At 45.4% G+C, this 24,761-nt stretch overlaps 1 protein-coding gene across 2 annotated transcripts in view; it reads right to left on the bottom strand.

The window, feature by feature from the left end:
* The window catches only part of LOC126237076 (uncharacterized), a 512,284-nt gene that overhangs the window by 28,663 nt on the left and 458,860 nt on the right, over positions 1 to 24,761 (bottom strand). For both annotated transcript variants that reach the window (XM_049946872.1, XM_049946871.1), the window contains 2 exons: positions 5,743 to 5,835; positions 2,156 to 3,480 (listed from right to left, as the gene is read on the bottom strand). In XM_049946872.1, coding sequence (XP_049802829.1) covers positions 2,156 to 3,480; positions 5,743 to 5,821 — 1,404 coding nt within the window. In that variant the 5' untranslated portion in view covers positions 5,822 to 5,835. The remainder of the gene's footprint in view (positions 1 to 2,155; positions 3,481 to 5,742; positions 5,836 to 24,761) is intronic.

Here is a 24,761-nt window from a genome sequence, read left to right as displayed (position 1 = left end):
AGGATGACACGGCGGCCGGATGGTCCCGATGGGCCACATGTGGCCTGAAGACGGAGTGCTTCCTTCCTCGTGTTTATTCTGTTAAAAGAACTCCGCTGTTTTTTGGTTTTGTTGGTTTTTGAAAGTCTATTTTAAACTTCACTATCGCCACTATCTTCAGTTAATTTAAGGAAGAGACGTCGAGTGTGCTACCTGTACGTCAACGGTGCAAACTCTAAATATCGCTTAAGGAAAAAAAACCGCAAGCAGTCACACTTTTTGATGAATGCTTTGTGATTGCGTGGAGAGTATGGCACAGTGGCTCAGTCGTAAAGTAGCAAACTAAAAATCCAAGAACGTCAGGTTCGATGCCCGATCAATCCTAGGATTTTTGTCTGTCGGTAAGAGAACTACTTTCTCCTCTGGCAGTGTTTGGCGATATGAAAAATGCCGAGTTACACCGTCGTTCGGAATCCACATTAAACTGTAGGTCCCCATGTAGCTGGCTGGATCTGTCAGTCCAAAGGTTGGAAGAAGGCAGCAGCACCATAGCACCTGCAACAGGTTACAGCACTGGGGTGTTGATGACAGAATTGCGTAACTGCTTTAGGATCTGAGCGTATCGTCTGAAATTTCACATTATTTTCGGCTTGAGGAAAGGTTTTTTTCTTTGCGGATTACAGTACAATGGTCTGCATCAGATATTTATATTTAGCAAATTTTGTCATTCAGAGTGCTTCATGTAACATATGCAGACCCCTACGCTGTAATGCATGAAGATACTCTTTTCCTCAAGACCAAAATAATGTAAAATTAGTGCAAGAAATCCTCTTTGCCTCATGACGAGGGGCTGAGCCCGAAACTGGTTATGACAAAATAAAGCTTTGATCAGAAAGTGTGGCTGGTTGCAATTTTTTCCCTCAGTGATAATTACGAAAACAGTCTCAATGTTCACAAACCATTACGGATAAAATGATGTGGTGTAAATTCTGTTCTGTGCCTTATCGTATTTTAACTGTGGCATGTCGTGTTTTCCAAGACGGAGATTGGGTATCAGGTCAGCGTTTGCCTCCACAGGTGTATAAAACCACCTGAAAACAACACTCTGGTTGTCCAATACACCGGACCATCTGTCGTTAATCGCAGCGCGTATTAGATCCAGGTCTGGCTCACCTGCTATCTCGCAAGCCAGCGCGCTGGGCGTTAAGCTATGCGAGCAGGTTATTTTATTTACTCAACCAGCTTTAGTCATTATTTTATAGAGTACGCGTAACTTATTTCAAAGCCAAATGGCTCGATTTTCCCGCACAAGGATGCAGGAATCAGTTTACCAGTACATCTGCAATATATATGTTCTGATGGCGTGCTTGCGGAAACTAGTGTGAAATACGAGGGTAGTGATTCAGGACTCTGATTAAGACCTCAAAGAATCTCAGTAACAAACAAGAAGTCTCTATCATACAGTGTAAACTTTGACGGCGGGTATTTAGTTTAGTTAAAACTTCCGGAAAGGAAGGTTTTGACCAATGTATAAAACTATTTCTTGATGTTTCTTCTCCGAAAGTGGGAGACACCTTCGGAGGTATAATGGCAGTAGCATCAAGGGCCTGAATACCAAAAAAATGTTCAAATGTGCGTGAAATCTTATGGGACTTAACTGCTAAGGTCATCAGTTCCTAAGCTTATACACTACTTAACCTAAATTTTCCTAAGGACAAACACACACACCCATGCCCGAGGGAGGACTCGAACCTCCGCTGGGACCTGCCGCACAGTCCATGAATGCAGCGCCTTAGACCGCTCGGCTAATCCAGCGCGGCGCCTGAATACCGTCGAATTTGTAGAGCACTACCTTCGGCACATCATGCCGACTGCTTGACTGTCTCTGGAAGTTACCATCACGTGACGAATGGTGATGCCCTCTATACAGCTCTGTAAATTCGGGAGCCCCTCCAGCCCTTCATGCAGCTACGGCGTTACCTCCAAATATGTTTCCCACAGTCGGAGGGGATAGTTTTATGTGGGGACTGTGGTCTCCCACCCCGCAAGTTTTTACTGAACCAACAAGTATCTTTTGTACCGCTCAAATTCTGGTGACGAGTTTGTCACCATCACTAGGATTCGAATCACCCTTTCTGAATGATAAAAAATTATGATTAAATATGATGATACTCACGCTGATGGTGGGTCCGGGCATCTGCCTGTTGGCGACGATGATGGGACGTTCGATCCCATCGGCGGGCACGCAGTGCGGCCGTTCGCAGTCGGACGCGTTGCTGGGACAGCCGAAGCACGCCTTGCTCATCGTGTGGTACCACTCCACGTGGAACGTGAACTTGCAGACGCGCGGTGGCGCCCCGAGCTCACACGGCCGCGAACAGTCACCGCCGGCGTCGACGTCTGCGTCTCCGACATCCAAGTGACTTCCACCAATCTCGTTGTCCTGCTCCGACAGCGGTTCGGTGTCACGATGGTAATATTTGTCTTCCAGCTGTCTCCCTGTGGGCTCTTTCGTCTCAGAACGATGAATTCCCCAGTCCTCCGAAACAACTGTAGTCTCTCCCACAAACTCCTCAGTCTCAGTTGTCACGTCCACCAACTTCACCGACTCAGATTCCATCTGCTGCACAGTGGTGTCATGGTCGACCCGTGGTGTCACACCAGCTTCCTGTTGGTCAAAGTTCGCTGCCGGCTCAGTCGCTGTGACTCCTTCTGCAATGTCATCCAGTCTTTCGGTCGCTGGCTGCATTGGTAAAGATACTTTGCTCTCATTCTTTGCGATTTCGTCCACTGCAGAAGAGTCAGTTGGTGGATCAGTCACCATTTCTACAGTTGCGGCCACGTCAGAAATCTGCGGAACGCCCGAATCTTGTTTATCACTTACAACAGTCTCGTAGTACGTCCACTTCATCGCACCTCTGTTTTCTTCCATTGGCGTCACAGCAGTAAGCACTGTAGACTGCTTGTTAATAGCTGTAGTTCCGATCTCGCCGCCAACTTGGCTGGACATCTGACCAATATGGCCACTCGTAGATTGCGAGATATCGATGACTGGAGCTTCCTTTGTTGCATCTGCAGGTGCTTCATTTCTGTCGGGCAGAAACTTGGCTGCAACTCTGACTATGTCTTCTAATTGTTTTGGAAGTATGACTCCGCCTTTGCTATCCAGCGAGGAGATTTCGCGACTTTCATTTACAACTGTGAGGCTGGAGTCGGGAGCGTTGCTAGACTGTTCCACTAACGCTCCCACTTCCGGAAGGTTTGTTATCGGTTGTGAAGAGTCCGCCGTTAAGGAAGTATCGTCTATCACACGGGGATTCCCAACGACTGTCTGGAAATTTCCGGTTGAGGCAAAGTTCGGTGTTCCTCTGCTGACGACGAACCTCTTGAAGTTGGATTTTAGAGCTCCGCCGGAAAGTTGGTCTCCACCGACGACAGGAGTGCCGTAACCTGCACCAGGGAACTTTGCATCGAATGTTGCAGCTTCCACTATTGCAGGATCTGCAAAACAAAAGGAACTGCGTTATTAGATTGCAAAATGCATCGAGGACGTTTCCAAATTTGCTTGGAAATTTCTAAGATTTACGAAAGGTGCTGTACATACCGTACTGAATTTATCTTTTCATCTCAAATTTTGCACAGATGCAAAATGAAAAAAAATTATCAAGCAATGTTGTTTAGACACCAAAGAGACATTTAGTCGACTGCCTTTCTTTTAGATTTATTTGTTATGAAGATTTTAACAGCACGTCCTTTTAGGATTACGTGCCTCAGTAGGTAAAAATGGATTCCTTATCGTATCATTTTGTTGTCCATATGTATGTACACTACTGGCCATTAGAATTGCAGATGATAAACGGGTATTCATTGGACACATATATTAGAACTGACATGTGATTACATTTTCACGCAATTTGGGTGCACAGATCCTGAGGAATCAGTACCCAGAACAACCATATCTGGACGTGATAACTGCTTTGATACGCCTGGGCATTGAGTCAGAGCTTGGATGGCATGTACATGTACAGCTGCCCATGCACCTTCAACACGATACCACAGTTCATCAAGAGTAGTGACTGGCGTATTGTGACGAGCCAGTTGCTCGGCCACCATTGACCAGACGTTTTCAATTGGTGAGAAATCTAGAGAATATGCTGGCCAGGGCAGCAGTCGAACATTTTCTGTATCCAGATAGGCCCGTACAGGACCTGCAACATGCGATCGTGCATTATCCTGCTGAAATGTAGGGTTTTGCAGGGATCGAATGAAGGGTAGAGCCACGGGTCGTAACATATCTTAAATGTAACGTCGACTGTTCAAAGTGCCGTCAATACGAACAAGAGGTGACCGAGACGTGTAATCAGTGGCACCCCATACCATCATGCCGGTGATATGCCAGTATGACGATGACGAATACACGCTTACAATGTGAATTCACCGCGATGTCGCCAAACACGGATGCGATTATCATGATGCTGTAAACAGAACCTGGGTTGATCCGAAAAAATGACGTTTTGCCATTCGTGCACTCAGGTTCGTCGTTGAGTACACCATCGCAGGCGCTCCTGTCTGTGATGTAGCGTTAAGGGTAACCGCAGCCATGTTCTCCAAGCTGACAGTCCATGCTGGTGCAAACGTCGTCGTACTGTTCGTGCAGATGGTTGTTGTCTTGCAAACGTCCCCATCTGTTGACTCAGGGATTGAGACGTGGCTGCACGACCCGTTTCAGCCATGCGGATAAGATTCCTGTCATCTCGACTGCTAGTGATACGAGGCCGTTGGGATCCAGCACGCCGTTCCGTATTACCCTCCTGAACCCACCGATTCCATATTCTGCTAACAGTCATTCGATCTCGACCAACGCGAGCAACAATGTCGCGATACGATAAACCACAATAGCGATAGGGTACAATCCGACCTTTATCAAAGTCGGAAACGTGATGGTACGCATTTCTCCTCCTAACACGAGGCATCACAACAACGCCTCACCAGGCAACGCCGGTCAACTGCTCTTTGTGTATGAGAAGTCGGTTGGAAACATTGCTCATGTCAGCACGTTGTAGGTGTCGCCACCGGCGCCAACCTTGTTTGAATGCTCTGAAAAGCTAATCATTTGCATATCACAGCATCTTCTTCCTGTCGGTTAAATTTCGCGTGTGTAGCACGTCTACTTCTTGGTGTAGCAATTCTAATGGCCAGTAGTGTACAATTGCTGAAAACACTTTTGCTCAGGAACGGGTAGACATATCAAGTTGAAATTTATATCACACACTACTCTCTTCGCAGTGTAAAAAACTGATGCTTCTAATACAGTGCAATCGAACGATACCACCATTTGTGTCACATTTTTTCACACTCGCAAACTCTCTCAACAAAACCATAGGGTACTTCCCGTTGACCTACAATAATGAAATTTACAAAGAAACAAGCTTTCATAGTGCAAGTGAGGGGAAAATAACGAAAACTTTTAATTTCTGTGTCGTTTGTTATCCGACTGCCTGTCTGCCTGGTCACAGTGAGTGGCAAACCTGACGACAGCTGAGTTCCGTCTTTCCACCTGCGGGAGCGCTGCCGTCGGGTAGTGTAGTTAATTTTAAAGCATGTGCGTAGCAATGCAATGGTGAACGGAGGAAGTCTTCGTGTCTTTGATGGCTCACCTGAGGATGGCAGGCTGCTGCACACTCGAAATATCGTGCTGTGTATTAAACGACAACCTGCTGCAAGCCCGAAACGTCTTTGGACATACGTAATAGGAGAACCAACCTTTCAGGACGGCAGCATTCAATCCAAGGATGCAGCTGAGGATGACAGCCCCTGCCACGAGACGTCTGCAGGGCTCCATGGTGGACGCAGTTCCTGTAACAGTGAAAAGAGCACCGTTGATCCACCGCTCCGAGGCTATGACTCACAGCAAACGCGACATAACTGCTCGACGCAATATAACGGGAAAAAGAACGCGACGCGTTTCTAGGAATTTCTGATATGCTGTGTGCAATAGAACCATTCTATTTCTTTATAACTGGAACGGCTGCTGGATATACCTTTATTTCCGAGAGTGATATCGATAGTCTAAAGTCGACAGAGCAACCAAAAAGAGTTTAAGCATTCTTTCGGCACCAGTTCTGTGATGTTCCTTACCTGCGCTACTGGTGGATCTGATTTCAGAACAACAGGTATGTTTTGTTGCTCACCAAGACGCATAGTGGATCCTGAAGATGGTGTATTGTAAGACCGAAACCATCTGCCTACAAATAAACCAGTAAACACAACTGTTGGTGATATCGTTACTGCTTAAAAGATAGTAACGACCGTGGTCACGGTGTCCACCAGAAGATTGATGTGCGGAGGAGTTTTGTTGAATCTATGTGACAACTATGCTCTAATGTTTTTCGTGATCACGCTCCTACGAGTGAGGCAGAGCGGTGACCACATCAAACGTGCTATGCTGGCTCAGTTGGCAAGAGCGTTGCCTATGAAGGGCAAAGGCCGAGAGTCGAGTGGCGGTCTGGCAGTTATTCTTCCTAGAAACTACATGATGTTTCAAAGAGATTCATTTGATTTCATAGGACTATCATGAATGAAAATAGATACCTGAATCAATTACAACTTAAAACCACGGTAGTTTTTCCCGCGTGAATGGGACAGTGAAAAAGGGGAGGGAGCGGCGGCCAGCCAGGTGAGTTACTGTGGTACCAGAAGTAATCACCGCGATGTACCGCTCCGTGGCTTGCTCTGTATAGAGGTAGGTGGGCTCCAACACATTTTAGTCACATTATTCGGCATGGTCTGTTGTGTTATACCTACAATCCCCTGCATGCATGTTTCCTCAAACCTATTCCTGTGGGCCACCTGAAACTGGTGGTTTGTGTGTGGACATTTTATCAGCATGCCATCACGAAGGCATACTGTGCTCCGTTCATCTCCATCGCCTACTATCATGATAGACATGGTCTGAAGAGGGTCACAATCTGACCGAAACCGGAACGTTATAAATAAATATTTTATTGTGGTCAAGACTGTTTTAATACATTTTTAAGCCCTGTACACTGTACTAGCTTCATGAAAAGGTCTCTTTTTACACATCATAAGAGAGACGTTTGACACTCTTTTTCGATGCATGCTGGTCCTTGAGGTGAACAAAATAAAAGATGGTGGATACTTCTGTATACATCGGCTGTTCATTTGATATTCCGAAGAACTAAAAGCTCACAATAATGGTTAAACCTCTGACACCATCAAAATTTAACAACAGAATTAAAAACAAATACAGTAACAAAGATAGCTCTATCGACCACATCAAACAGCAGCTCCTCAAAACTCTGAAATATGTCCGCTTACAATTCATTGGTAAGGTGTGACATCATATTTATTCTGTCCTAAAAATAACAAAATTAGTTTTTCCACAAACAATAAAATTAGAGACAAAATGGTTCATAACTTAAAGAATGAAGTACAGTGCAAATCTGGCATTTATAAACTGAATTGTTCTGTACGTCCTAAATTTTATAATGGCCAAACTGGTAAGAATTTCAGCGTACGATACCGAGAACAGGTCGATGCTCTCTGGCTGAACAATCTAAATAAATCAGCTTTCTCTGTTCAGTTGGGTCAACGCGGAAACACAGAGATGAGTCGAAGAAAACTTAGCAAGATTACATTTTGCGGAAACAAAGGTACGAATGAGTTTGTTACAAGACTCACAGTAAACATGACTGCATCCGGAATGATGAACTACAACTAAGAAACAAAATCGTCCTCCAAAATTTCATCCAGTTCTTAGAATTGCAAATGATAGAAATAATAATTAATCGAAGGAGAGAATATTCTTCTTTGGCAGTTACCAGCATCTTTCAAAAATAATTAAATGTATAGCTTTGAAATTGTCTGTACTGCGAAGAAGTATCTCTGCAGGAACTCTAGATGTACGCCTATCTGCACACATCTTTGGCTCATCAAATCAGCAGCAGATGTAAACAAATGTATCCGCCATCGTGAATTTAGTTTAGCTCCCTTATACATTGAAGAGCCAAAGAAACTGGTACACCTGCCTAATATCGTGCAGGGCCCCCGCGAGCACGCAGAAGTGGCGCAAGACGTCATGGCACTGATTCGACTAATGTCTGAAGTAGTGCTGAATGGAACTGACACCATGAATCCGGCAGCACTCTCTACAAATCCGTAAGAGAACGACGGGGTGGAGATATCTTCTGAACAGCTCGTTGCAAGGCATCAGATATGCTCAATAATGTTCATGTCTGGGGAGTTTGGTGGCCAGTGGAAGTATATACACTCAGAAGAGTGTGCCTGGAGCCACTCTGTAGGAATTATGGACGTGTGGGGCGTCGCATTGTCCCACTGGAGTTGCCCAAGTCCGTCGGAATGTACAATGGACATGAATGGATGCAGATGATCAGACAGGATCCTTACGTAGGTGTCACCTGTCAGAGTCGTATCTAGAAGTATATGGGGTCCCATATCACTCCAACTGCGCATGACCCACCCCGCTAGAGTGCCTCCACCAACTTGAACAGTACCCTGCTGACATGCGGGGCGCATAGTTTCATGAGGTTGTCTCCATACCGGTACACGTCCATCAGCTCGTTACAATTTGAAACGAGACTCGTCCGACCAGGCAACATGTTTCCAGTCATCAACAGTCCAATGTCGGTGTTGACGGGCCCAGGCGAGGCTTAAAGCTTTGTTTTGTGCAGTCATCGAGGGTAGGCTACACGGGTGGGCCTTCGGCTCCGAAAGCCCGCATCGATGATGTTTCGTTGCATGGTTCGCACGCTGATACTTGTTGACGGCCCAACATTGCAGCAATTTGAAGAAGGGGTGCTCTTCTGTTACGCTGAACGATTCTCTTCCGTCATCGTTGCATGATCTTTTTCCGGTTCTAGCGATATCGGAGATTTGATGTTTTACCGAATTCCTGATATTCACGGTACACTCTTGAAATGGCTGTACTGGAAAATCCCCACTTCATCACTACCTCGGAGATGCTGTGTCCCATCGCTCGTGCCCCGACTGTAACACGACGTTCAAACTCACTTAAATCTTGATAACCTGCCACTGTAGCAGCAGTAACCGATCTAACAACTGCACGATATAGGCGCTGCCGACCGCAACGCCGTATTCTGCCTGTTTACATATCTCTGTATTTGAATAAGCATGCCTATACCAGTTTCTTTGGCGCTTCAGTGTATTATGTAATGGAGAGCATTTCGTTATGTAGGTACAATGTATAGACGGTATATTGATAATTTTTACTTATGGACCGTGTGACAGCAACAGAATAAAACACAATTTTAGTGACATACGCGTTTCACCTTTATTTTCTGCAAGGCATCATCAGTGGCTTGGAATATGTACATATGTTTGCGATTTAATTTACATTTTTGTCACTGTACCTATAGGTTATAAACAGCTCTGATGGTTGGTATTTCCTATTAAGTAGTAATGTTTTGAACTGTACTTACAGGTTGCGTGGACAATTTCTTACATATTACGCTCCTGTTGCAAAAATTCAAATGGCTCCGAGCACTATGGGACTTAACATCTGTGGTCATCAGTCCCCTAGAACTTAGAACTACTTAAACCTAACTAACCTAAGGACATCACACACATCCATGCCCGAGGCAGGATTCGAACCTGCGACCGTAGCGGTCACGCGGTTCCAGACTGAAGCGCCTAGAACCGCACGGCCACACCGGCCGGCCTCCTGTTGCATTTTTGATGTAGTTCTTCTTCTTATGAATGCCAATTTGCGGTTTTCTCCCACATTCCACAGCACTATGAACTGAACGCTTGTTTCAATGCAATGTTTTGGTTTCTGTTGCCGACTGTCAAATGTTTTTGCCAAAGATCGTTTGTTACTGCCAAACTTTCGAGTGTAATTATTGAAGTATCTGTGATCTATTGGTGCATGGGCGTGCGCGCGCCAGTGTGCGTGTGCGTGTGCGTGTGTGTATTTAGGTGTAATACAATTTTTTGTTTCCAGAATGAGATTTTCACTCGGCAGCGGAGTGTGCGCTGATATGAAACTTCCTGGCAGATTAAAACTGTGTGCCCGACCGAGACTCGAACTCGGGACCTTTGCCTTTCGCGGGCAAGTGCTCTACCAACTGAGCTACCGAAGCACGACTCACACCCGGTACTCACAGCTTTACTTCTGCCAGCACCTCGTCTCCTACCTTCCAAACTTTACAGAAGCTCTCCTGCGAACCTTGCAGAACTAGCACTCCTGAAAGAAAGGATATTGCGGAGACATGGCTTAGCCACAGCCTGGGGGATGTTTCCAGAATGAGATTTTCACTCTGCAGCGGAGTGTGCGCTGATATGAAACTTCCTGGCAGATTAAAACTGTGTGCCCGACCGAGACTCGAACTCGGGACCTTTGCCTTTCGCGGGCAAGTGCTCTACCAACTGAGCTACCGAAGCACGACTCACGCCCGGTACTCACAGCTTTACTTCTGCCAGCACCTCGTCTCCTACCTTCCAAACTTTACAGAAGCTCTCCTGCGAACCTTGCAGAACTAGCACTCCTGAAAGAAAGGATATTGCGGAGACATGGCTTAGCCACAGCCAGTTTCAATTTTTTGTTTGACAGTCGGCAACAAAAACCAAAACATTGCACTGAAACAAGCGTTCAGTTCATAGTGCTGTGGAATGTGAGGAAAAAAACGCAAATTGGCATTCCTAAGAAGAAGAACAATACCAAAAATGCAACAGGAGCGTAATATGTAAGAAATTGTCCACTGAACTTGTAAGTACAGTTCAAAACATTACTACTTAATGGGAAATACCACCTACCAGAACTGTTTATAACCTTTGGGTACAGTGACCAAAGTATAAATTAAATAGAAAACATATGCACATATTCCAAGCCACTGCCACGCCTTGCAGGAAATAAAGGCGAAACGAATATGGCACTAACATTGTGTTTCATTCAGTTGCTGTCAGACGGTCCATAAGTAAAAATTATCAATATACCCTAATAGTACACGCAACTGAGGTGGACAGGACTACAAAAGTTGAAGATGACAATGTATAGAGCTGATATACAATGTAAAACCTTTTGTAAACTATGTAATCACAAGACTTCGTTACATTTTAGGACAAATATATAGAGATTGCTAAGAAATCAGCGTTACCGTTTGACGATGGGCTTAGGCCCGGAACTAGTAACGGTACAATAAAATTGTATCCAAAAAGCTTCTGGCTGGTTCCAATATTCCGTACGGTGTAATTTGCGAAAGCAGCTACCACGTTCTCTAACCATATGGATGAAGTAAACATAAGTTTAGAACGACGTATGTTAAGAAGCAATGATCAAACCTTTGCGACCGCTCTATGCAAATGCAAAATCAAGATGCGTGTATGTTTGAGAGAGAGGGGAGGGGAGAGAGAGAGAGAGAGAGAGAGAGAGAGACTCTCTTTAACGAAGGACTTTTGCATGTGTTTTTCTCTTGTGTCGGTGTGAGGAATCAGTCCTCACAATTTCTAGGACAACCTACACAGAGGCGTCACGCGCTGTTTTACGCTAATGGGGTATGAGTCGGCGCTCCTGGGCGTTACCACGCGGAAGCAGCGGGCTGCGGCCCGCCAGGTCATGCACGTCTGGTAAGGAGGCGGCTGCTGAGAAGGCGCCAAGGACGGCCTTGTGCTGATGTTGCCATTGTGACGTAACCGCGAGTCACGGACCCCAGCCTTCAACAGTTAGGCGCGTCGCGGCGGCACTGTTCCCACAGCTGTTTGCTTATTAATAGAGTTAGTGTCCTCTCGCGCGGCAATTTGCCGCAGCGCTGTCGTAAAGGACGAAGGTCTCCTGGGCAACGCTCCATTACCTATGCTAACGATGTTGAGAGAGAGAGAGAGAGAGATAGGAACCCGCACATTGTAGTGAAAATACTTTGGTTGCAATTACTTCGGGAGCGTAAAAACATATATTTGATGAATTTTCTATTTACATGACGTAAATAATCGAACCGATTGGAAAAAAAGAAAAAAATAATGACCAAAACGAGAATCGAATCAGCGGTATCATTCTCAAATGATAACGATCTTTTTTTCATCTTTTTGTATTTTAAGCTTCACGGAAATGCTCGTATAACATGTACTTTGTTTAAATATTTTAATCGGTCAGGCAAGCATCCTAGCAAAGAGCCACGCTGTGTTTCGAAATAGACACATCAAAAAAAGTAGAGATCAACGTAAACATCATTTCTGCCCTTTTTATTGGTCATGAAAACCACACATTGCATGTTGTATCACCATACAGCAAGAGCTTCAGAGGTGGTGGTCCAGATTGCTGTACACACCGGTACCTCTAATACCCAGTAGCACGTCCTCTTGCATTGATGCATGCCTGTATTCGTCGTGGCATCCCATCCACAAGTTCATCAAGCTACTGTTCGTCCAGATTGTCCCAGTCCTCAACGGCGATTCGGCATAGATCCCTCGGAGTGGTTGGTGGGTCACGTTGTTCATAAACAGCCCTTTTCAATCTATCCCAGGCATGTTCGATACTGTTCATGTCTGGAGAACATGCTGGCCACTAGTCGAGCGATGTCGTTATCCTGAGGGAAGTCGTTCATAAGATGTGCAATATGGGGGCGCGAATTGTCGTCCATGAAGACGAATGCCTCGCCAATATGCTGCCGATATGGCTGCAATATCGGTCTGAGGATGGCATTCACGTATCGTACAGCCATCACGGCGCCGTCCTTGACCACCAGCGGCGTACGTCTGCCACACATAATGCCACCCCAAAACATCAGGGAACCTCCACCTTGTTGCACTCGCTGGACAGTGTGTCTAAGGCGTTCAGCCTGACCGGGTTGCTTCCAAATACGTCTCCGACGATTGTCCGGTTGAAGGCATATGCCACACTCATCGGTGAAGAGAACGTGAAGCCAATCCTCAGCGGTCCATTCGGCATGTTGTTGGGCCCATCTGTACCGCGCTGCATGGTGTCGTGGTTCCAAAGATGGACATCACCATGGACGTCGGGAGTGAAGTTGCGTATCATGCAGTTGTGGCCCATTACCTGTCAGCATGTCAAGAGTCAGCACTGTCTTTCCATTGGAAGGACAACACTACTTCTTCAAGACTGCATGGAAATCCACTACTTTCGTGTGCATTTTCTTTTACTGCTCAGACTTTGAGAAAAACACTGCAATGTGATGAATGATCAGGACTGTCTTTAGGGACTGTGAGAAAATTTTAGCTTTTGACCAACATTGTATCAATAAGTGTGTGCATTTGATTTCTTTGTTATTGTAATTACGATTATGAAAAAATTTTTCAAATCTGTATTGGCCACTGCCCAAACCAATTTGTAAAATTTTTTGTGGGGAGCATGGGGGCTATGTAAGTAGGCTGTTTAGGTTTTTTATTGGTAACGCCACCTCTGTATGAAAATCACTGGCTGTGCTGTGTGCAGTCTGTGGCTGCTTTGCATTGTTGTAATACTCGCCATTGTAGTGTTAGGCAGCTGGCTGTGAACAGCGCGTAGCGTTGCGCAGTTGGAGGTGAGCCACCAGCAGTGGTGGATGTGGGGAGAGAGATGGCGGAGTTTTGAAATTTGTCATGAACTGCTATATTTATATATGATGATATCAAGGTAAATACATTGTTTGTTCTCTATTAATATCTTTCATTTGCTAACTATCCCTATCAGTAGTTAGTGCCTTCCGTAGTTTGAATCTTTTATTTAGCTGGCAGTAGTGGCGGTTGCTGTATTGCAGTAGTGGGAGTAACGAAGATTTTTGTGAGGTAAGTGATTTAGTGATTTGTGAAAGGTATAGTTTAATGTTAGTCAGGGCCATTCTTTTGTAGGGATTTTTGAAAGTCAGATTGCGTTGCGCTAACAAAATATTGTGTGTCAGTTTCAAATGGCTCTGAGCACTATGGGACTCAACTGCTGAGGTCATTAGTCCCCTAGAACTTAGAACTAGTTAAACCTAACTAACCTAAGGACATCACAAACATCCATGCCCGAGGCAGGATTCGAACCTGCGACCGTAGCGGTCTTGCGGTTCCAGACTGCAGCGCCTTTAACCGCACGGCCACTTCGGCCGGCGTGTGTCAGTTTAAGCACAGTCCTGTAAAATTGTTCCAAAGGGGACGTTTCAAGTTGCGTATCATGCAGCCAATAGGGCTCAGTGTGAGTCGTGACGCGACGTCCTGTGTCTGCTCGAAAAGCATCACTCAACATGGTGGCGTTGCTGTCAATGTTCCTCCGAGCTGTAATCAGTAGGTAGCGGTCATCCACTGCAGTAGTAGCAACTGGGCGGCCTGCGCGAGGCATGTCATCGACAGTTCCTGTCTCTCTGTATCTCCTCCACGTCCGAACCACATCGCTTTGGTTCACTTCGAGACACGTGGACGCTTCCCTTGTTGAGAGCCCTTCCTGGCACAAAGTAACAATGCGGACGCGTTTGAACCGTGTTATTGACCGTCTAGGCTGGTTGAACTACAGACAACACGAGCCGTGTACCTCCTTCCTGGTGGAATGGCTGGAACTGATCGGCCCGCATCTCGTGGTCGTGCGGTAGCGTTCTCGCTTCCCACGCCCGGGTTCCCGGGTTCGATTCCCGGCGGGGTCAGGGATTTTCTCTGCCTCGTGATGGCTGGGTGTTGTGTGCTGTCCTTAGGTTAGTTAGGTTTAAGTAGTTCTAAGTTCTAGGGGACTTATGACCACAGCAGTTGAGTCCCATAGTGCTCAGAGCCATTTGAACCATTTTTTGAACTGATCGGCTGTCGGACTCAATCCGTCTAATAGGCGCTTCTCATGCATTGTTGTTTACATGTTTGGGTTGGTTTGTGACATCTCTGAACAGTCAAAGGGACTGTGTCTGTGATACAATATCCACAGTGAACGTCTATCTTCAGGAGTTCTGGTAACTGGGGTGATGCAAAACTTTTCAAAATCGATATTCTGGAGAATTTTTTAGAGTTGCATCGAATGAATTTGGCAGTTTGAGATTCAGTTTTCAACTTCACGCACCATAACTGTAAAATGTTTCAAAAATCAGATTGTCTTGCGGTCTTCCTCCGAACAAAGCGTCTTGACTGAGAGCAGACAAACGAATGATCAAAAAACTGAGCAGCAGCAGAAATGAGATTAATGCCAAACGTTACATCAAATCTGGAGACCACGAAGTGAAGGAACTTTTCTACGTTGGAAGCAAAATAACGTATCAAGGACGAAGTGAGGAGAACGGAAACGAGGGTATTCCCGATCAATAGAAGTCTACAGGTATCAAAAAGTGGCCTCAGTTTCAGGAAGAAATTTCTGAGAGCGCACAGCATTCTATGGAAGTGAATCGTGGACCATAGGGAAACTGGTAACGACAGAAATCGAATCATTTGATATGTGGTGTTCTCCACAGAATCGCCAAGCAGAAAATTTGGTAAGAATGATGGTAGGACATGTCTTAAGAATCGGGAAATAACTACCACGCTACTAGAGATAGCCGTGGAGGGCAAAAACTGTAGTGTGTCTACAACAAATAATAGGGGAAATTGGATGAAAGTCTTACTCTGAGGTGAACAGATGGGCAGAAGAACCTTTAGAAGACTGTTAGACGTACAGGATGTTAAAATACGATACTAAAGAACTGCGAAGAGATGCAGGGGGTGTCTTGAGGAACAAACTGAGTGTAGGAACCTGTGTCCGGAAGCATCATCCGACGACACTATAGAGCGTCGAAACTACAGGCTTCGTCGTCTTCCATTAGGCAGCCATTTCGGAGCATATGTGACTTTGTATGTTGACTGATCGCACGCGGAAGATACCGCAATGCTGCTTGTTATTCAGTGATCTCTACTGATTGCTACGATCGCCAGCGGAGAAATAGAGCTAGCTTCTGCGTAGACAGTCCTCGTCTCCTACGAATGCAATGCTCTGTGGCTTCAGATTGCAAGTGCAAAATTTTTTTCCTGTATAACGAAAACCACTGGAGATTTTAGGGGGTTCCAGGAGAAACACAATCTGTGAACAGAGACCCGTGTCTGACACTATCATCCACCGAGGCAACAGAGCATTGCATTTGTAGGAGACAAATCTGTCTACACAGCAGATAGCTCATCTCTTTCATTGGTGATCGTGGCAACCAGTAGCGATCACCGAAGACGTCCCGCCGTCAGCATACAAAGTCACGTTTGCTGCCGAACGGGTGGCCTAGTGACAGGTGCTGGCGCCTATAACTTAGACGCCCTGTAGTGTCGTTGGACGAAATTTTCGGACTCGGGTTCCTGTGCTCAGTTTGTTCCACAAGACAGCCTCTGCATCCCCTCGCAGTTTATCGGTATCGTTTTGTAACGCCCTGTACATTTCTTCAGAACTCGCTATAATGGAAATAGAGGATTCACTAGATGGAGACAACAAAAGGTGCAGTGTGTATAAGAATTTGAAGAGGTTGTGAGTAGCACATTAGGTAATAGTACAGTATACAATGAAGGCAATAAAACATTTGATTGACTGATAGGATCGAAATAGAAAAAGAAATTGTTGCAAATTCGACAACACTGGCTCTTCAAATCTGGGCTCATATTCTGCTTTCTATCTACCAGTAAGCATGAAGCCTCGGATAGTAGTGATTAATGCCTTCCATTTTGTGCAAGTCTCTAGATTTGGCGACTTGCATATCAGTACTTATTAAATCAACTTGTCACTTGGCGTGGCAGAAGTGACTGCTTTCCGTCCCAGAAAAATGTCAAGCTGATGAAGAACCTGGAACCTCTTGTGCAGCAGGCAGCGGTGCTAACCGTTAGACCACTGAGGCGGTCTGGCGTCGAGTAATTAAGTGAAGCTTCCATCCGAAACCGAAGCTTTCGCGCTGTGGTAGGCTGAGACAATGCACTGTTTCGAAAGGGGACGTTCGGGGGAGTTTCCACGGCTGATCGCCGGCGTTGCCAGGGAAACCGTGAAGGCCGCGTGCCGCGGGCGTGTTGCGCAACCGCGCGTGGTCCACTGACCGGCCGCGGAGCAACAGGTAGCCTATAGCCTGGGCTGCAGCTTTCTCCGGCGTGACGTCACACGCGTCGGGGAAGTGCTCGAGCGCCAGCCAGCTCGTCCCGTTTGCAACGGGCCGGTTGCCTGACAACGGCGTTACGTCATCCCCGATGCGCCGCTCATGCAGCGGGCTCGTAACTTAAATAAGGTCTCTGTTCAGTGACGTCACTCAGTGCATAGCGTAGAAAACTAGGATAAACTAAAGCCTTTGGTACCACCCGTCGGCTTTGAGCACTGGTGTCACAACAAGCTCAAAATGCAACATAACGTGATTTCAAAACGGCAGTCAGTGACATTACCAACTGCCATAACACGAAAACATCAATATTGAACTAGAATTGTACAAATTCTTAATAATAAATATCGAACTTCCTGGCAGATTAAAACTGTATATCGGACAGGGACTAGACGTGGGACCTTTGTCTTACGTACCCAAGTGCTCTACCAACTTAATTAGCCAAGTACGACTCGTGACCCACTCTCAAAACTCTATTTCCTGCAGTACCTCATCTGTTACCTTCCAAACTTCGCAAAAGTTCTCCTGCATACATTGTGGGACTAGTTCTCCTGGAAGGAAGGATATTGCAGAGACATGACAGAGTCATAAGCTGCGGAGTGTTTTCAGAACTAATTTTGACTCTGCAGTGGAGTGTGTGACGATTTGCGTCTTCCTGGCAGAGCGAAGCTTATAGTTCAGTGGAGTACTTGTCCGTGAAAGTCTACAGCGCCAGGTTCGAGTCCCAGTACGGCAAACAGTTTTAATCTGCAAAGTGTTTCAAATCGGCACATACTCCGATATTTATCCCAGATGCATTTTCACTCTGCAGCGAAGCTAACGGAACAGCCCGGAAAATTGGTGTTGGCAAGAGAAAAATTGAAATCTATAACAACAACCTCAAATCACGATAATAGTGAAACATACAAAACGAAACAACCAGAGAAACACGATGGAATGATTGCTTTCAAAAACAAATTTTGCAGACTGTTTGTGACCACCCTCTTCATTTAATTTAATCGCTAGGGCCCGTCGTGGGGCACGCCGTTCGCCGGGTGGCGGTATTTCAATTTGACGCCACTTCGGCGACTTGCAGTCGATGAGGATGATAGGATAATGATGAGGACAGCACAAAACCCAGTCCCTGGGCGGAGAAAATTCTCCGACCCAGCCGGGAATCGAACCCGGGCCCAGAGGATTGACAATCCGTCACGCTGACGATTCAGCTACCGGGGGCGGACACCACCCTCTGTATCGTGAAGAGAAAGACGCTGCGAGTGACATTTCATCGTTGGCGCCAGTGTAATCTCTCGTAGCAGGGTGACTACTATCTCTGGTATCTGTATGACTGCGTTACAACTTCCACAGTCGGTCGCTTTCATGAAAAGACGATGATGGTTAATGTCGAAAGCTCGATTTTTCATGGAAAACTTGACACGATAAGTACACCGAGAACAAATCTGTCGCGTAGCAGTTCGTAGTTGTATTCGAAGAGTCATGTGTGGGAAAAGTAAATATTCAGCTTCCGAACGAATGCGGAAAAAATCAATCTACGTTTTAGAATAGTAATTTTTCTTAAATCCGTGCTTATTATTCAAGAATTTCTTCCTCCAGCAGCCTCATACACGGTACATAAGGTGCTTGAGGGTCAAGGAACAGACGTAGGTTAACTTGTATGGCGGACCGGGACTCGAATTCTTAATAATCTTGCATTTCGTGACAACGCTCTCAACGGTTCCAGGTCTAAGTCCCAGCCACTTACGCAGGTCTGATTTGCCGGGATCCAAAACACAAGCTTACGCGCAGCATGAAAGATTAAGTGACATGCGTTCTTTTTCAGCCACTTGAGTGTTTTCCTGAGCGAGAGACTCTCGGTATTTATCGGCCCCATACCACAGTTGTGAAGCACTGTAAGAGACGAAGGACGAATGAAACAGCTAGAAAGCCTTTGAGACGGTCTAATCATTGTGTCACTGCGCTGGTGAACGGGTGAAATCAAAATCTGTACTGCCGTTGGGTCGTTTTATTTTTACCACAGTTTTCAAGACGTATACAGCGCGGCTTCCTAGACCAAAACCAAGTCGTGCCGTGTACAGCTGCTTTCCTCATTGTTAGCTCCGTTGTGCAAGCGAGTGGATTTCCACTTTTCCAATGTGTTTGTCGCCTAATTGCCTTCAGTCACTTACGTTGTCCACCGTAGGAACAACGCAGTACATTCTATTTTAGTCGCAGGTAGAACGAAGGTTACTTGCATTTTGAAGTACGCGGGAAGATCTTAATGTTGTCATGTGTCTATCAACTTAGGAACATCTAAACGTGGTATGCTCTCAGCCGGCCGAAGTGGCCGAATGGTTCTAGGCGCTACAGTCTGCAACCGCGCGACCACTACGGTCGCAGGTTCGAATCCTGCCTCGGGCATGGATGTGTGTGACGTCCTTAGGTTAGTTAGGTTTAAGTAGTTGTAAGTTGTAGGGGACTGATGACCTCAGCAGTTACGTCCCATAGTGCTCAGAGCCGTATTTTTTGTGCTCTCAGATGAAAATTTGGAACAAAACCAGAGGTTGAAATAACAAAAAACGAAAATACCAAACAACTCCCAGTAAAACTAATGCGTGGATGACTCAGTTTTGGTGCACTTGTGAGTTCCCGTGTGTAAGACAGATCAAACGCCAAGCAAGTTAATTAGGTCTTAGAACGGTAAGACACCGTGAGTGCGCTATGGATATGCTTTGGGTACCATTTGACGACATTGTCATTTCTCTATATCATAGTTGGTAAATAAACACATGTGACTTTTTAAATGTCAGCTTGGGAGGTGCGGAAGTCTATGCAATATCTGCATAGCAGTAGGTGGATCAGGTGTGAGTCTTATATGTTTGGGCGACGGATTTAGTTCACATACAGGGCCGGGTGGTATATCTACATCTACATCTACATCTCTGCTCCACAAGCGACCCTAAGGTGTGTGTCGGAAGGCAGTTTTAGTGTGTTCTGGTCTTTCTTTTAATCGAGGGTCTTTTCTTGAGTCGTCAGTCTTCTGACTGATTTCGAAGCGGCCCACCACGAATGGCCTCCTTCGCCGACCCTTTCATTTCGGAGTAGCACTGCCAACCTATACCCTCAATTATTTGCTGTATGCATTCCTATCTCTGTATTCGCCTACAGATTTTACCCTCTACATCTCCCTCTAGTACCATGGAAGTTATTCCCTGACGACGAAACATACTATCATTCTATCCCGTCTTATTGCCAGTGTTTTCCACATGTTTCTCGCCAATTCTGCGGAGGACATCCTCATTCCTTACCTTAGCAGTCCACCTAGTTTTCAACATTCTTCTGTAGTACCACATGTCAAATGCTTCGATTCTCTTCTGTTCCCGTTTCCCCCCAGTCCATGTTTCACTACCATACAATGCTGTGCTCCAAACGTATGTCTTCCTCAAATTAAGTCCTATGCTTGATACTAATAGACTTCCCTTGGCCAGGAATGCAGTTTTTTCCAGTGATTCTCTGTTTTTTACGTCCTTCTTGATCAGTCTGTGATGGGTTATTTTGCTGTCTATGTAGCAGAATTCCTTAACGTCATCTACTTCGTGATCCCCAGTTCTGATGTTAAGTTTCTCGCTGTTCTCATTTCTGCTACATCTCATTACTTTAATCTTTTTTCAATAATACTCTCAGCCTATACTCTGTACGCATGACACTGTCCATTCCATTCAACAGATCCTGTAATTCGTCTTCACTTTCACTGAGAATAGCTGTGTCATCAGCGAATCTTATTGATATTCTTTCACCCTGAATTTTAATCCTGTACTTGAATCTTGACTAGACCGAACAGTAGGGGCGAAAGACTACATTTCTTGTAGTATTTATTCGAGTCCATCGTTGGCTGATACAGCAGCCGGTTTCCATCGTCATGTTAAAAAAAACACGGCTGAAATGTTATTTTATATAAAAATAACTTTGCAATCGTAACTGTTCTATTTTTAACAGAAGACTACTTTTCTGTCTCACACATTTAGTCCGAGCACTCCGTTCTTGGTCTCCCACTCTTATTGTTTCCTCTTGGTTCTTGTAAATATTATGTCTCACCCGTCTTTCCCTATTCCTTACCCCCATTTCTCCCAGAATTTGATACATCTTGCACCTCTCTTGCATCGAGTGTCACTCCTAACAAATCTAGTGCTATAATTAGTTGGACTGGATGACAGCGGATTGTGAGGCAGATGCATCGCGGACAGAATGCTCCTGTAAAATACTCTGGCTTTTTGCTGATTTTGAGAGGGAGTAAGGTGGTATTTTGTATAATTATATCCCGTATATGCTGGTTTCTTGAGGGTTGATGGATAGCTGCAACAGGTTATATCAAGAACTTGCGTTGTTGAGAATGAACAGGGACGGAATGCTCTCGTGGCGGTTTCCTATAACTACATCTCAACGGTGATAATGGATAGGTACGACTGATCATATCAAGAGGTGAGCTGACTGCGAGGAGCTAGAGGGATAGCTGAACTGTGTTCAGTGTGCACAGCGCGGTACAAAAACAAACAGAATGTCCGTTGACAAGTGAAGGGACAGTGATGAAATTTGCAGGGCAATCCGCAGAGATTCTGATTCAATGGCGTAACGGACGCTGTAACAGGGCGTCGATTTCAACACTTCACCTTCCAGTACGCCACCCGTAATGTTTCTCAACTCGCATAGAGTCCTGCCGGAGTCTGATTTATTTCCTCGTCGGTTCGACAGCCACCGGCTGAAAGCAACAGCTCTCGCTTATCGTACGTGGAGGAATCCGTGGAATTGTTAGTTCCAGTCTTTGAACTGCAACTGATCCGGAAACCACGTGGCAAATACAGGTTGTTGCAGCGCGACAGAGCGAATTTCGAAAGCGTGCATAAGTGGCAAGTGGCAACAGCCGTTGGATGGCGTCAGATCACGTGGTCACTCTCGCCAACCGAGATATTTTGTCCGAGTGTCACAAGAAAAGGACTACTAGCATGCAGTACAACTGGGGTAGAGCCGAATTCGTGCGACGGAAGAGACGGCACTACAATATGGTGGAGGAAGTTCTGCAACACAACTTTTTGCCGCTTACGGATGCCTTGCCCAATACGTTATGCAGCACGATAACAGACATTACAATACAGCTTGTAACACGTTAGGCTCTTTATGTCACGGAGAGCTTTCCTTCGTCATCAAGGTCCTCGAACAGTGACGTAACTAGGATAGGAAAGATGCCGGCCTGTGCTCCGTGCGTCGTTTTCGTGGGGGCGTGGTATTGTGACGGACGGAAAAAGCTAAGAAAGCGAAAGAAAAGTAGAAAATGGAGAGCGGAAAAGGTAGAAGAAGAAGTGACGGAGTAGTTGTGCTGGGGTGGTTATGGTGGAGGAGGTGGTGGTGGTGGTGGTATGGGGTGGTGGAAGTAGTAATAGTACTATAACAAAGAGAAGAAGCAGAAAAAGAAGAAGGGACTGGGTTGAGGGTCACTAAAATGGAAAGAGGGAGGAGTTTTATGGAAGGAAATCATAAGGAGATTCACATTGGACTATGTTGAGCAACAGTTCTGTAAGATCTAACGCTCCCTGGTACAAATACGCTTGTTTCTTGGTTTCGGAGCTACCCTCATTATGCAAACTGAGCCAATGCAGAGAAAATGCAAGGAATATATTTTGCATTTATTGTTTTGTTTGTTACGGCTCTGTACTGGTCCGAAAAGAAACTGTGGAAAACAAATCCTGATACTGTTGTCGGCAACGCGACTTTGGACACACTTTGTTGCATGCTTTGAATTGTATTACACAAAAATTTGTAGTTAAAAGTATATCTTTTACTTAGTTGTAATGTCTTGGTCTTAATAAATGAACTAGCTAAGCGGCGACCGTGATTCAAAAACGAAATAGGGAGATGTCGGCAGAGCGTTGGATGGATGAATGGAGGAGGGAGGGAGGGGGGGGGGGAGAGGAGTGTGCAAATTACTCCACTGCCCTTGAAATACACTGTATCTCCGCCAAAATTATGCAGGTTGCCTCAAGGTTTTAGGGTAAAAATTAATGAGATGGTGAAGCATCCTCAATTATTATCTGATAATTTGAATATTCCGTTGTTTTATTGTTGTTGTTGTGGTCTTTCGTCCGAAGATTGGTTAGACGCAAATCTCCACGTTAGTCTACCCAGTATCAACCCTTCCATCTCAGAGTAGCACTTGAAGACGTTGGGTGTGAGGATCTATTCCAATCTCTGTATTCTTCTACAGCTTTTTACCCTCAACATCTCCCTCTAGTACCATGGACGTTATTCCCTGATGGCTTAACACGCGTCCTATATTCCTGACCTCCCTCCTTGTCAATGTTTTCCACGTATTTGTGTCCTAGTCGATTCTGCCCAGAACACATTTCTTACCTTATCGGTCCATCTACCTTTCAGCATACGTCTATCGCACCACATCTCAAACGCTTCAATTCTCTTCTTTTCAGCTTGCTTCATAGTGTTGATTCACTTACTTTCGCTCCAGACTTACATTTTCAGAAATATCTTCTTCAGATTAAGGCCAATGTTTAACACTGGTAGACTTCTTTCTGGCAAAAATGTCTTCTTTGCCTGTCGTAGACTACTTTTTATGTCCTCTTTGCTTCGTTCGTAAAACTTTTTTTGCTTCCAAGTTGGTAGAGCTTCTTCACTTCGTCAACTAGGTGATGCGTTCCCAAGGTATGTTTAGAGAATGATTCCGTGACGATGTTACAGACTTTCAGGGATGACGGAGAAAGGTAAATGTATCAATTTGAAATAATATACCCTGGTCCGGAAGCGAACAAGACGAAATTTGTAAGCGAAAATCGTTCTGGTTCAAAATGGCTCTGACCACTATGGGACTTGGCTTCTGAGGTGATCAGTCCCCTAGTAGAACTACTTAAACCTAACTAACCTAAGGACATCACACTCATCCATGCACGAGGCAGATTCGAACCTGCGACCGTACGGTCGCGCGGTTCCAGACTGCAGCGCATAGAACCGCTCGGCCACAGCGGCCGGCTAAAATCGTTCTGATACCTCTGATAGTGGAATAGATGTACCGGTACATGCTAAGGTTGTAGGATTGGCAACTTTCAGAGGTGGTAATACGGACCAAAACAAAACATAAATATTTTTGAAAACATGGGCTCAAAAATGCACACCATAGGAGCTATGAGCACTTGTTCATCTTCGGTGTTGTGAAACACATCTCTCCTATTGAAAAAAGTGCCCACAGCTCTTAAGGTAGGCATTTTAGGGCCCACATTTGCTGGAACTTTTTTTTCTTGTTTTGGTACATACTACCTCCTCAAAAAATTAGGAAAGCTAAGAGCTTGCAGTAGAAGAGATGTGTCTCCACAGTATCGAAAGTGAACAAGTAAGGAATGCATTTTTGAGCCAATATTTACTAGACATTTATTTGTTGTTTTGGTCCATACTGACACCTCTGAATGTTGCCTACGCTACAATCTGAGCAACAACAGTACCGGTACGTGTCACAGGTATCAGAGCAATTTTCGCTTCTAATTTTAGAGCCGGTCGTTTTCGGATGAGGGTCCCTTAACTTAAATTGATAAATTTAGCTAGCCGGTGTGGCCGAGCGGTTCTAGGCGTTACAGTCTGGAACCACGCGACCGCTTCGGTCGCAGGTTCGAATCCTGCCTCGGGCATGGATGTGTGTCGCGTCCTTAGGTTAGTTATTTTTAAGTAGTTCTAAGTTCTAGGGGACTGATGGTCTCCGCAGTTAAGTCGCATAGT

Source organism: Schistocerca nitens, chromosome 2 (genome assembly GCF_023898315.1).
Source record: "Schistocerca nitens isolate TAMUIC-IGC-003100 chromosome 2, iqSchNite1.1, whole genome shotgun sequence".
Taxonomy (NCBI): domain Eukaryota; kingdom Metazoa; phylum Arthropoda; class Insecta; order Orthoptera; family Acrididae; genus Schistocerca; species Schistocerca nitens.
This window is presented reverse-complemented; position numbering and strand designations above follow the sequence as displayed.